The 12374-nt window shown below is 45.3% G+C and overlaps 4 protein-coding genes across 4 annotated transcripts; 2 read left to right on the top strand and 2 right to left on the bottom strand.

The window, feature by feature from the left end:
• Positions 1-198: 198 nt before the first annotated feature.
• Positions 199-2048, bottom strand: N7496_007990 (putative GABA permease; the record flags this gene model as incomplete). Its single annotated transcript, XM_056700909.1, has 5 exons — positions 199-273; positions 367-1089; positions 1145-1494; positions 1554-1721; positions 1781-2048. The coding sequence occupies 5 exons, from the start codon at positions 2046-2048 to the stop codon at positions 199-201; spliced, it is 1584 nt and encodes a 527-aa protein (XP_056552972.1).
• A 772-nt stretch (positions 2049-2820) lies between these two features.
• On the top strand, positions 2821-3255 carry N7496_007991 (RidA family protein; the record flags this gene model as incomplete). The annotated part of the gene is made up of 1 exon (XM_056700910.1): positions 2821-3255. One exon carries the CDS (start codon positions 2821-2823, stop codon positions 3253-3255), a length of 435 nt encoding a protein of 144 aa, XP_056552973.1.
• A 415-nt stretch (positions 3256-3670) lies between these two features.
• On the bottom strand, positions 3671-4910 carry N7496_007992 (AAT-domain-containing protein; the record flags this gene model as incomplete). The annotated part of the gene is made up of 4 exons (XM_056700911.1): positions 3671-4357; positions 4411-4556; positions 4635-4809; positions 4875-4910. 4 exons carry the CDS (start codon positions 4908-4910, stop codon positions 3671-3673), a joined length of 1044 nt encoding a protein of 347 aa, XP_056552974.1.
• A 3295-nt stretch (positions 4911-8205) lies between these two features.
• N7496_007993 (glycosyltransferase) lies at positions 8206-11159 on the top strand (the record flags this gene model as incomplete). The annotated part of the gene is made up of 6 exons (XM_056700912.1): positions 8206-8834; positions 8907-9143; positions 9195-9956; positions 10018-10699; positions 10756-10894; positions 10957-11159. Coding segments are annotated over 6 exons (2652 nt in total), but the record flags the coding sequence as incomplete, so codon positions are not given.
• Between the last annotated feature and the right edge of the window lie 1215 nt (positions 11160-12374).

The following is a 12374-nucleotide window of genomic DNA, read 5'->3' on the forward strand; positions in this document are numbered from 1 at the left end:
ATGAAAAGCTGGATTGCGGGGAAAGAGCCCACAATTCTGGTATAACCGCACTCAAAGATAGTCATATTTGCACATGGTCACTACAGATTATTGTGTCATATCTTCTAGGCCAAAAAGGAATGTGAAAAGAGGACTTCAACATCGGATTAAATTCATCCCTGCAAGATATTAATGCTCTAACTAAGCTTAGGCGATTTCTTAATCTCGACCATTTCCCCTTGTCGCTGACGTGCCTGAAGACAGATCATGATCCCGTAGCGCAACCTCGAGCCCCTGTATCTCAATAGTCTGATGTAATTAGAATTATGAAGACCAAAAATGCAGAGTAAATGAGGCGCTAGTTAAGATGACTCAAGGAAGTCTTACCGGCCCAGAAAATGTTTTTCTTTTGCCTGCCCACCAAGATATAAGGATCAAAAATGAGATACCAACTATGATCACGCTGACATAGTTCATGCTGGCGATTGTGGTTGGAATCGAGGTAGGAAAGCAAAAAATAATCGTAATAAAAAGGACCCAAAGGATCGAAAAGGCGTTGCAGATTGGACCAAGGTATCGACCCAAGGCAAAGGGGCGTTTCGGTAGAACGCGCTCTCGCCCTCGCACCAAGAGAATGGCCTGAGGGAGAGCATAAGTCAAGTTGAGCGATAAGATGGACATGGATATGAAGCTATTGAAAGCAGCTGCAGATCCAATATAGATTAATCCGTAAATGATTACCACGGCAGCACAGCCAATTGTGGCGTTGATGGGGGATTGATGCGTGGGATGAATCTTGACGAAGAATCCCGAGTATGGAAGGCCTTCGTCACGCGCGAATGCATATGCGAGTCGCCCAGTCGTCACGATACATGAGACCAGGGCACCGGAGTAGACAAACAGGATCCACACAGTGAGTACAGTGGCCGCAGACTGACTTCGCGTGGCTTGCAAATAGATGGTATAGACCGGAATCGAAGATGAGGCGACAGCATCTGTGTCCGTGATGGAGAAAAGAAATGCAATTGTCCAAGGGATGACGGTGAGGATACCGATTAGCATAGTGAGCCCCATAGCACGAGGGACATCACGACTGGGGTTGGGAAGTTCCTGTTAAACCTGGGTGAGCAAGCGGGTGAGAGTATTCGTGATCGAAGTTTATTACCTCTGCAATATGACACGCTCCATCAATGGCCAGATATGCATACATACAGGTCCCAAGCCCGATGATGAAGGAAGTGCCGTCGCTCCAACCACTTGTGTTCTGGTAGTCGACAAATACCGCTTTTGCTGACTGCCCATTTGTTCGCATAGCCAAAACAGTGACGAAGCTAACGAGAAATCCCAGAAAACTGCTTACAAACATCACCATCTCGCCTCTAGGGAGCGCTGTTGGTAGGTAACAGACAATTGCAGTTGCAATCAAGACCAATAAAGAGTAGATCATCCATGTCTGCCAGGCCTCTGCGACGTAGTTTGGGTGATACATGCCGGCCAGGTTTCCGACCATCTGGGCTGCGAGCAGGTATTAATAAACCGCGAGAAGCATCTCAACGGGATCAATGGCCACTCACCACAGACTAGGGCAGTGGAGGCGCTGGTGAGAGCCCATGCCACTACACTCAACCATCCAAGAATGAAGGCCACCAGAGCGCGGTATTTCGGAGGGGTGACCATATACGCAAAATGATACTGTCCGCCGCTGGAGGGATAGGCCGACGCGAGCTCAGCCAGACCGGCCGCTGAAGGAAAGATGTAGTTAGAGGGTGCTCATGGCGAGATCCAGAGATGGCGCTCCTACTGATGAAGCAGCTTGCGATTGAAGCAGCAATCAGACCGAAAAATACAGTAGGACTGCCACCCAACAATAGTGGTGTAATGAAAGTAGCAGAGTAACCGAGCCAGGAGTTCGTCATGCTGAATCCAAATGCAAGAGTGGAAAAAAGTGAGAATTGTCGAGGGAGTTCATTCGGCTCATGATTTCCGAGAGTATCACCATATTCACCCTTACCACCGGTGCTGTCGACTCGCTCTGGTAGCTTGGACATGGAGGTGGTAGAGTCGGTCATCGTGGTCGCAACTCAACCCAGCAAAAAAAAAAGTCTTGATGATAGCCAGAAAGTAGGAATATAGGAATGGTAAGAGCACATGTTCACTATATAGACTATTACTGTACTTTAAATATCAGATAAATGAGTAGTTGATATGGTATTAAACTCGGCGTCTCCCCGCAAATTGCCTGCTGATAGGGATTCCATCCTGCCAATGAGAGTTGAATGATATGTGCCTCAACCCGCCATAAAATACGACCAAACTTAGAACATGGGGTTTTTTTGGTCATGTCTAAATGTTTATCGAACCTTCAAAAATTACCGGGGAAAAGCTTGGTCAGATCTCGAGCCTGATACGGCATCTCATTTATATGCCAAATCGGGAATAGCCTGCGAACATACTTTTTTACCGCGCGTGACTTGTCATGGTCGAGCATTGAGCCTTGAACCAAGGTCCACGTTGCTGGCTGATTGATCATGCCTTTTAGAGTGTATCACGATGTGTCATGAATCCTCCTGTCTCATATCGTGTCTTTTTGAGGAAGATAGGGCGGATATATTTCACTCTGTAATTGATATCATCCACCTACCAAAATGAGTATGGCCATGCTATCCAAGTCCATCTCTATGTAGCCATAATTTATCGACCATAAATCCATGTCTTTGACTACCTCAATATTATTTAAGGCAAATCCAGAAAAATCCAGAGTAATTCAATAACGCACAACTTAAGTTGACTATTGGAACTCTCCAACCTCTTCCTCAATTTCTCGCATACACAAACCTCAACATGCCAGTCGTCACTGGATCCGACTTCCCGGGCTATGAGCAGCTTGGAAGCATTTTCAATATCTCGGCAGCGGTTTCTATTCCCGCGAATGCCCGGATTGTCGCCACCTCCGGCCAAATTGCCGATAACCACGACCCAATGTGGGGAACTCACGCGGAGCAATTCGAGAAATCAATGGTCAACATCGAGAGAGCTTTGGCATCAGCATCTCCGCACATAAAGGATCCACGACAACTGTGGGAGGGAGTGTTTTACGTCACGTCTTTCCATGTTGGTGTTTTGACAAGGGAAGAGCAATTGCAGATCGCCGAAATTGCTAGAAAATACTTTGGAAAGAATAAGCCTGCGTGGGCAGCTATTTGTGTCAATGCCCTCTTCCCACCGGAGGCGCTCGTGGAGATCCAAATTCAGGCAGCCTATCGGGATAGCATATAATTAGATTAATGAGAGGAAGGATGCGCTCTGTTCTTGAGGCCGCAACCATCAGCAAGATTTAAAGGGAAGAGCTTCTTGTGAATTACCTGTGCTCCCCCCTCCTTGAGCTTCATGTCACCTTAAGACCGTCTTGGATTTGTTTATCCATGAAAGTCATCTTCCATACTTTCACTATCAAGTCTTTACTATCTTTTCTGTGAATTGGAAAATGATAAATATGCCTTGCTATTTTTTAGTATAGTAGAACCATAAGATCGGTGCATCTCACTTCTTGCTTATAAACTCTTAGGTTATTAAATAATATCTTGTGTACCTACTTGAAGCTCCTAGCATTAGGTCTCACGGGGCATCGACCTTTAGTATACTTTAGAAAACCAAGAACTCGACGCATAGAGCTAGGAGATATTCAGTGCCATCATTCAAAGTCTAGTTCTATTAACTCTTCGGGTTGACACGGTCTTCCCAGGGATACACGAGCAGTTATACCCCCAAGTTCCATGACAATGCTGAACAGCGTGGCATCCATTCCCAATGGACCTTTCTCATATCGGCATATTGAATGCGGAAATCCGTCATGGTCATCCAAAATGCGTGTAATGTCAGCCAAATCTGGCTGCCTGCCGGTGGATGAGCCTAGCCCCGTAGCTAGACTCTGGATGCGTTGCTGGCGTAAAGGCGAATCGGCCAACCAGCCAACTTCCACGGGGCCATCATGTGGCAATAACAAGTGATTTGCGTGGAAAATCCGGCTTTCAGCATCCATTTCGATAAGCCTGATTGTCTCCGCTGTTGACTCCAGTCCGATGGCTTTTCCTTTATCTGCGATGAGAATATGCGCGGAAGCGGCTAATCCAGTCTCTTCCAGCCGCCGAACGGCTTCGTCGGCCGATGGACTATCTAGGACTGATCGAAGCGCAAGATGAACTGGAAGGCGCGAAGAATCGCAACCTGGCACTTTAATAGCATTTAAACACACGCCGACACCCAGTTCGTTGAGTCCAATCTTTCCGATAATGCCGGCTTCGGTGACCATCTTGATTCGAGGTCTGTCGTTTCGGGTGATGTCAAGAATGACAAGGTTCTGCTTCTGCTCTTCCATCCACTTTCTGAACTTCAGCATAACAGCGCAGTCACTCCAGGCCGAGCATGACTTACATCCCAGTTTTGGGCCAAAAAAGAATTACGATCAGTTCTCCAATACAGGCTCGTACATCCATCATTGAACATTCCAAATGCGATCTCAGTGCGAATATTGAGAGCCAAAATATCAACGAAGGGTAACCCGGCACCGTCCGAGATTCCTTCATGGTTTGAAGATATGTCAGTGACATGGAAGGCAGGAGCTTCAGTGTAACAAGACGGGATTTCGCCTCACTTACCCTGCATCTCATCAGAGTACCTCGGCCACTTTCGCTCGAGTTCACTTTGCCAGTCTTTGGCTATTCCACGAACGGTGTCCCATCCCATTTTGCAAGTATGAGCAAACATCTTCTGGTAGAACAAGATACTCCGACGAATCATTTCTTGGCCTCCCACACCATGCGCCTTCCCAATCTGATGCAGGTCAATATGAATTCGCAAAGTAGGCGATGACAAGAGATAGCACACCAGAGGCTTACCTCATAAGGTGTTCCATGACAATTGATTGTTTTCATTTTGAGTTTGTCGTAGTCTACAGTTTGGCCAAGTCCTTACAATCACCAAGGCACCAATCAAGATATCAAACGATCAACTCTCAACATATGTATTTAGAGACCGCCAGGGTAGTATTTTAAATCCAACCCCTTTTCTAATATTTGATTTTTTTTTCATCTAAGATGTAGGGGAGGAGTATGTCTATCGTATGTGAGCACGCGATTTCTATCTGTTTTTGGATAATAGAGGTAAACTCAACCATTATCCGTTTTAGGAAGGCCGTTCAACGTACCCGCTTGGTTTTAGGTCTGGCATCGCCGAGCCCGACAAAGTCTCTTTGATTTTACAGAACAAGCCAGCCGGATTGAAAAGGCCTCTATCTGGATTATGTGATGCTTTTGCTTCACAATATCGGCAAAAGAATCAATGATAACTTCCGCAATTTTACTGCAAAAGTGGCTCAAGTGACGTTTAAGTTTTTGTAGCTCGTCTGAGTCCCCGCTCGGTGTCGATTTTATCGTTATTATTTTCAGCAGCCCAATTAACCCCATTGCTCACCTCCGAATGTCAATACCCTGAACAGTGGAGTGGCAAATTGCTAGTATCCCTTTGTTTGTAATGGCAAATAAGATTGTTAACACCGATTTAGGTCAACGATAATACATTCGGACCATTGTAGACATCTTTATGCTGGTGGCCCCCTGGTCACTATCTGCGAGGCACTTTGATTAAATGTAACACACTAGTCCTATCTACCTTCCCTAGGTTAGCAACTTTGTCCCATCAAACAAGCACCGGCATCAAAATCTGATTGTGTTTTGTTTCACTTACCAATATTCATTGCACTGCGATGGAGCTAGCTAACAAACAAATTAGTTAGTTAATTATCCAAGTTATAACTAGTGTATTTTCGCAATATTTGGCGGGATTAGTACCCAGGGACTCAATGAAATAATTTCACGTGATTTAGTTGATGGAATGATTCTACGAATAACTAGGTTCTTGATAGCACACTACCCAAATTGTTCCTATAGTCTCATCGTCGAGAGAACCAGTATGCAAATGCGGACGGAAGCAAAAATGTCTCAGTCAAAAGAATATGCTTGAAGTCGTATAAATTGACCTTAGACCTGAATTCCCCTATGCCCGCCAGAATTAGTCTCCATAGTTAACCTAGATTGACAATTTATCGTGATATAAGTAGAGTGGGAATTGGAAATCTTGAATTTAGAACCTCAAATGCTAACCAAATTGACCATCCAAACTATATTGATGATTCGGTTGACCACCTTAAGCGGTCACTCGGATTCTGATGATTAGTTTTGACAAACTATTAGAGTTAACGGATTAAAGTAACACAAAATCAAGGAAATAAAGAGCTGGATTCACCCGATTAATAGCTGAATGGGCCTAAATCTCTCGTTTGAAACGACTGAAATCGGCTCCCGAATTCATCATAATCGATACCCTATGTTAATCAGAATTAGCGTCCAGAATATAGCTACCTGAATTGGGCTAGCTTGCCGTCTGAAATTGTCTGATCAAGGCTGACAACTTAGATTTATCACAATCGAAATACTGGAATTCACCACAAATGAGTATGGGTAGGGATGCTATAGAAGCAGGTTTTTCCTCTTTATTCCGATAAAACTTGTTGAAGGCTAAATCAATCGAGAACCTAATTGAATGAGGAGTGGGGAAACTTTAGAAGTAGATCTCAGATAGGATGAATAGAATTACGGGTCTAGGGTTCCATGAATAGTGGGAGACAAACTACCCAATATCAGCGTGCGATCCTTGGGCTTAATAGCTGATCTTCTTGAGAGACATGTTCAAACGATGAATTCTGACCACTGATTTTGATTCATTAATTAATTCAAATTTTAGAGTCGTGTAGCTAAATCTGACTAATTTCGGTCGCTAATTCAATGAACTTAGCCTCAATTAGAGCGAATTTATCGAAATCGAGGAGATGGATAAAGTAATCGGGCCAGAAAGCTTCACAGCTATGTGTTCAAAACAAGAATGTTTCCTCCGAATAAAGTCTATTGGAAAATATAGTTAATTGAAAATACTGTGCGACTCGAGAGACGTTACCAGTGTATTGATTAATGCCCGGAATTTTGTGAGGGGGCAGCGCAGGTATTTTCGCGAAAGGGCAAGCAGGAACTTCCCGTAAGACATATCAGCCCCATCATCAGGTGATTTGACAGCTCTACGCGTTGCACAATACTATAGGCGACCAAATCAGCCTATAAATTAACCCACTCAAGGTTATATTTCGGATCAGCTGCCGAGGAGCAGGCAGCAGTTCTAAGGCTATTCTGCGCGTGGAGATTACATCAAAACTAGTGTGAACTGCCACGTTCGTCCCAATAGGACTGTTGTAAAGAAGTACCAATATAAACTACAATTAAAGTCTACAGCAATTTATCTTATTTACTTACAGATCCCTGACCTATCAATCTACTACCTTCCAAGAGATCCGCCACTCTCCTAGCGACCCTTCTGCGCCTCTCTGAATGGCAATTATATAACCATAGGAGCTTAAGTACTATAACGCCTCGTGGCCCTCACATGCGTCTAGGAGCAGTAGTGTTGAAGGGTGAGCTCTTTTCACGATTCATGGCTAGTGAGTTGCTTAATTGTATAATTCATTCAAAATGTGACTAGGGTCCGCGCCAGGATCCTCTGGCTTGCAGAAAACACCGTATTTCTTCGACTGCCGCAGAAAACTATGTAGGTAAGCCTCAAAGACCGGATAACGCGGATATGTTCGAGCATCTGGACTCTCCAATCGCTCTTTCACATATGAGCTCAAGCTTCACCTACCCTTGGGCCGAGCAAGTTTATGACGTCATTCACCAGCGCCTTTTAGTTATTGAATCTGAATTTGTCAGACATTAATGAGACGCGAGTCGCGTGAGCAATGATTACGTTCGCCATCACTAGAAAGCGGTGAGTGCGCGAATGTAGAATACCTTGCTCCATGATGGACTTGAGCTAAGTTTCGCCCACATTGACCATCGCTTATCTCCAGTGTCAATCTCGCCATTTCTTCTAGACATCCCATTCAATATCTGTGAATCATGGCCACTGTTGTAGCACCAACCCCTGCAGGGCATGCATTTGAACCAGTGTCCCTCGTTTATTCGCGTGATTGGCCATATCCAGATACAACGCGATCAAAAGGTGGCCACGACAGAGTTCCTTTCTTCCAGCATGGGCTGGATGATGACGCTCGTGTTCTAGGTGGATAGTTCTCCGGCGACATTTACATATCTTGTACTAACGGAATCACATCCTGTCTTAGGAAATGGCCGTGTGGACATCCATATCGACCCGCACAAACCCAGCATCGCAGGGCTATTGAACCACATCCAACCCCCGAACATATATTCTGGTCGAAACAACGAACAGATAGCCAGTACAGAAAAACCTTTCGCAAGAGATGGGCATTTTCCACTGCACTTGAATATCGTCATCCAAGTAATTGGTTCTCGAGGCGACGTTCAACCGTTTGTTGCACTTGGGAGAGAACTGAAAGCCCACGGCCACCGAGTCAGATTGGCCACACATTTGACTTTTCGGCAATTTGTTCTTGATAGTGGCTTGGAATTTTTCAACATTGGAGGAGATCCGACGGAACTGATGGCTTTCATGGTAAAAAACCCAGGCCTGTTACCGGGGTTCAAGGCAATACGCAGTGGAGAAATCCAAAAGCGGCGGCGTGAGATGAGGCAAATTTTCAATGGATGTTGGCGATCTTGCTTTGAAAAGGGTGATGGGACCCACCTTCACCATATCAAAGAAGACCCATGGAGCAAAGCTTTGGATTTTCGAGAACGGTCCTTTGTTGCGGACGCTATTATAGCCAATCCCCCTAGCCTGGCCCATATTCATTGTGCACAACGACTAGGAATCCCTCTCCATATTATATTCACGTGAGTCGAGCCTCCGATATGCTAAGATTCAGTTGCCTCTCGCCAAGTTACCGCATGGCTAATAAATTACAGGATGCCTTGGTCACCAACTCAGTCGTTTCCCCACCCGTTAGCAAATGTTCATTCCCAGAACTGCAAGCCTACTATCGCAAATTTTATGTCCTATAATGTTGTTGATGTGATGGTTTGGGAAGGGTTGGGAGATATTCTGAACACGCTCCGCAAAAACACTTTATCACTCCAACCTCTAGACACAGTGACCGCCTCGAGCATACTCCACAGACTACATGTGCCGCATGCGTATCTATGGTTAGAAAATTATCCTTGACCGCCAAAGACGTGTTCTGATTTTTGAACCAGGTCTCCTTCGTTACTGCCCAAGCCTCCTGATTGGGCTGATAACATCGATGTCTGTGGCTTTGGCTTCCTTTTGTCAGAGAGCAACTTCACGCCACCCCGGGAAATCGTTTCATTTCTTGAAGCAGGACCAAAACCAATATACGTTGGATTTGGGTCGATTGTAGTTGATAATCCTGATAGGTTAACGAAGACTGTTTTTGAAGCGATCAAAAAAACTGGACAGCGGGCTCTTGTCTCGAAAGGTTGGGGGAACCTGGGGGCCGACAAAGTACCGGAAAATATTCTTTTGATTGGAAATTGCCCTCACGATTGGCTCTTTCGTCAGGTCTCATGCGTGATACATCATGGAGGCGCTGGTACTACCGCGGCCGGCCTCATCTTAGGTCTACCGACGATAATTATCCCGTTTTTCGGAGACCAGCAATTTTGGGGAAATATCATTGCACGGGCCGGAGCAGGACCATCACCGATACCATATAAACGGTTGAACAGTCAGAATCTCTCAGACGCAATACGGAAATCGCTGGAGACAAGTATCCTGGACAGAGCACAGTCGATTGCGACAAAAATGCAACAAGAGTCTGGCGTGCGCCATGCGGTGAATAGCTTCTACCGAAATCTTGACCTCCAGCGATCCAGGTGCTCTATAGTCCCTAATAAGCCAGCTGCATGGCATCTCAAACATACCAGTATCAACTTGAGTGCCCTTGCAGCAACAGTCCTGGTGAAATCCGGGAAGATAAGCCCGGACATGCTCGTGCTGTAAGCCTTTTCCGACTAGCGTCACCAAAATCGTCAGAGCTTTTGTGCTGATTGTTTCCAGTCACCGTCCTATTGAATATGATACATTCATGGACCCTGCCAACCCACTTACTGCTGGTGCTCAGGTGCTCTTTGGAGCCCTTACGAAATTCGTGACTAGTTTTGTAGATGCTCCAAGGGAGATTGTGAGTGATCTTGCTTCTGCTGTCCGCGCAACACGTCATCCCCACGAACATTTTGATCGCCGCGAAGCATGTCGGGCTGCAGTTTCTTCGCTGGATCAAGCCTCCCCAGAATACAGCATTGAGAACGAAGAATCACCTATCGAAAATGGGACATGGCAATTACGAGTCGAGAATAATGAACAGGGAGCTAGAGAGCCCCAAGAAGATGAAATTACACAGGAAGACACTGGAGACGAAGAGAATAGAGACCATCTTAATGAAATAGCTCGAGTTCAGAGCATAGAGCGCAAAAGAAGCCTTCAACTTGACAAGGCAAAGACAATGAGCAGCTCTATACCCCCTTCTAAACCACCCAAATTCCCCGTTTTGCACGAAGCTGCGTTACATGGAAGCAAGATGTCCAAGAAACTGATGAAGGTCATCATATGGTTACCTGCCGATTTCTCACTAAGCATGGCCCGAGGTTTCCACAACGCACCCAAATTATATCACGATTCGACAGTGGTCGACACCCTCCAGGTAGTAGGTCTTCAAAGCGGCTTATCAGCAGCAGGAAAGGTAAGAACATCCATACCAGCACTATCTTAGGACCAGTCATTCTGATATAAGTGCAGGAGCTCCGAGACGGCTTTTACTTCGGTATCACAGGTATAGGAGCACATCCACGGGATGGCTTCAAGAATGAAGGTGCGAAGGGGCTCTTTAAAGGGATCGGGAAAGGAATGGGAGGTTTGTTTCTCAAACCAGCAGCAGGTATGTCGTACGGGAAGGCAATATATCTACGATCGTCACTCTTACAAAATAACTGTAATCAGGGCTATGGGGTCTTGCGGGATATCCATTGAGTGGGATGCTCAGAGATATCAACGACTCTCTAGGCAGACATCAAAAATGCATGATTGTAATGGGTCGCATTTCACAGGGACTCGAAGAAATGCAAGCGTTGACCCCCGAGGACAGGGCAGAAGTATCCACGACATGGAACAAGATTGAACACGACTTGAAAAAGTCGAAATAAAGACACACTCACGCCGGATAATGCGAGAAAAGAGGAGACAAAACTTTGTGAAGCTTCTCATAACCTCTCTCGAGTGGCTTAAGCAGACGCGATATTGCCTCTATCATTATTTCATTCCTAAATGAGATAACTTTACTGACATTTTCAATGAGATGATGCCATACTACTATCATTGGTCCCGAACCTAAGCAAGTCCATAAAGACAGCAATAGTCCAGGAAATCTCTATAACGTTTCGATGAAGATTAAGAAACTAGTTATTCGTGAAATCATTCTTTGTTATGATATACCCAGGCATGAGGTTATTCCCAAATGTTAGTGCCTCAGGCTACCAGGACCTGATAAGCCGGCAGGCTTTCGGGGAAAGTTCGCTTAGGCTTCACTACCCGCACGTGTACGGACTCCTGCAAGGAAGATCCCTGGGTAAAGGTTACACAAGCCTCGTGTTTACCCCGCTCCTATTCTCCCATCAAGGATGCATCTTTTGAATTTTCCTATAGATTAGTGAATCGCCAAAGGCTTCCATGATCGATGAAAGCTTCCAAGTGCAGAGTCTAGGAATTCTTGAGGGATATTTCACCAGGCAACTAGGGCTGATCGTATGACGTTTTTTTTTTCTAATTAAGACAATCTTCATTTAATTATACTCATGAAGCTTGAATCCGAGAGATCGCTTGGCTGAAACTATCATTTACCCTTGTTTGATTAGCCTATTTTATTCAATTGATCGTAGTCTTGCTGTGTTACTAAACTTTGCTTGACTCGTTGCTCTCGGCTGCGTAACGGTAGGAGTCTGACCCGGGCGATACTCCCCGATGGCTGGGCGACAGTGGGGACGTTGGCCACGGCTGGCTCTACCTTGAACTTTGAAGGTCTCTAAACTCATCCCATTTTATCCAAGGCAGAGTTTATCGGAATGTAGCGACAGCCTTGTGGTGTGATTCTGGCTAAATGTTTCCTGTAGTTAAGTTATCGTGCAGAGTGGCAGGACAAGTAGCCAGGTCAGCCTAAAGTATTCCAAGACAGAATATCTGAAAGCTGCTCCATATGGTCAGTCAGAAGGTAGCCAATATACACAGTGAGACCTTTAGTTCCAAACCCTGGTAACTCTCCAAAATTGATGTCATGACGATCTTTTGAACAATAGTTCAAGCCATAATGCCCGAGCCAGTAGCCATCAAGAAAGATGGGTTGAAATACACTAAAAACACCGTTA

The sequence above is a fragment of the Penicillium cataractarum genome (assembly GCF_028827025.1).
Source record: "Penicillium cataractarum strain IBT 29864 chromosome Unknown utg000007l, whole genome shotgun sequence".
NCBI lineage: Eukaryota > Fungi > Ascomycota > Eurotiomycetes > Eurotiales > Aspergillaceae > Penicillium > Penicillium cataractarum.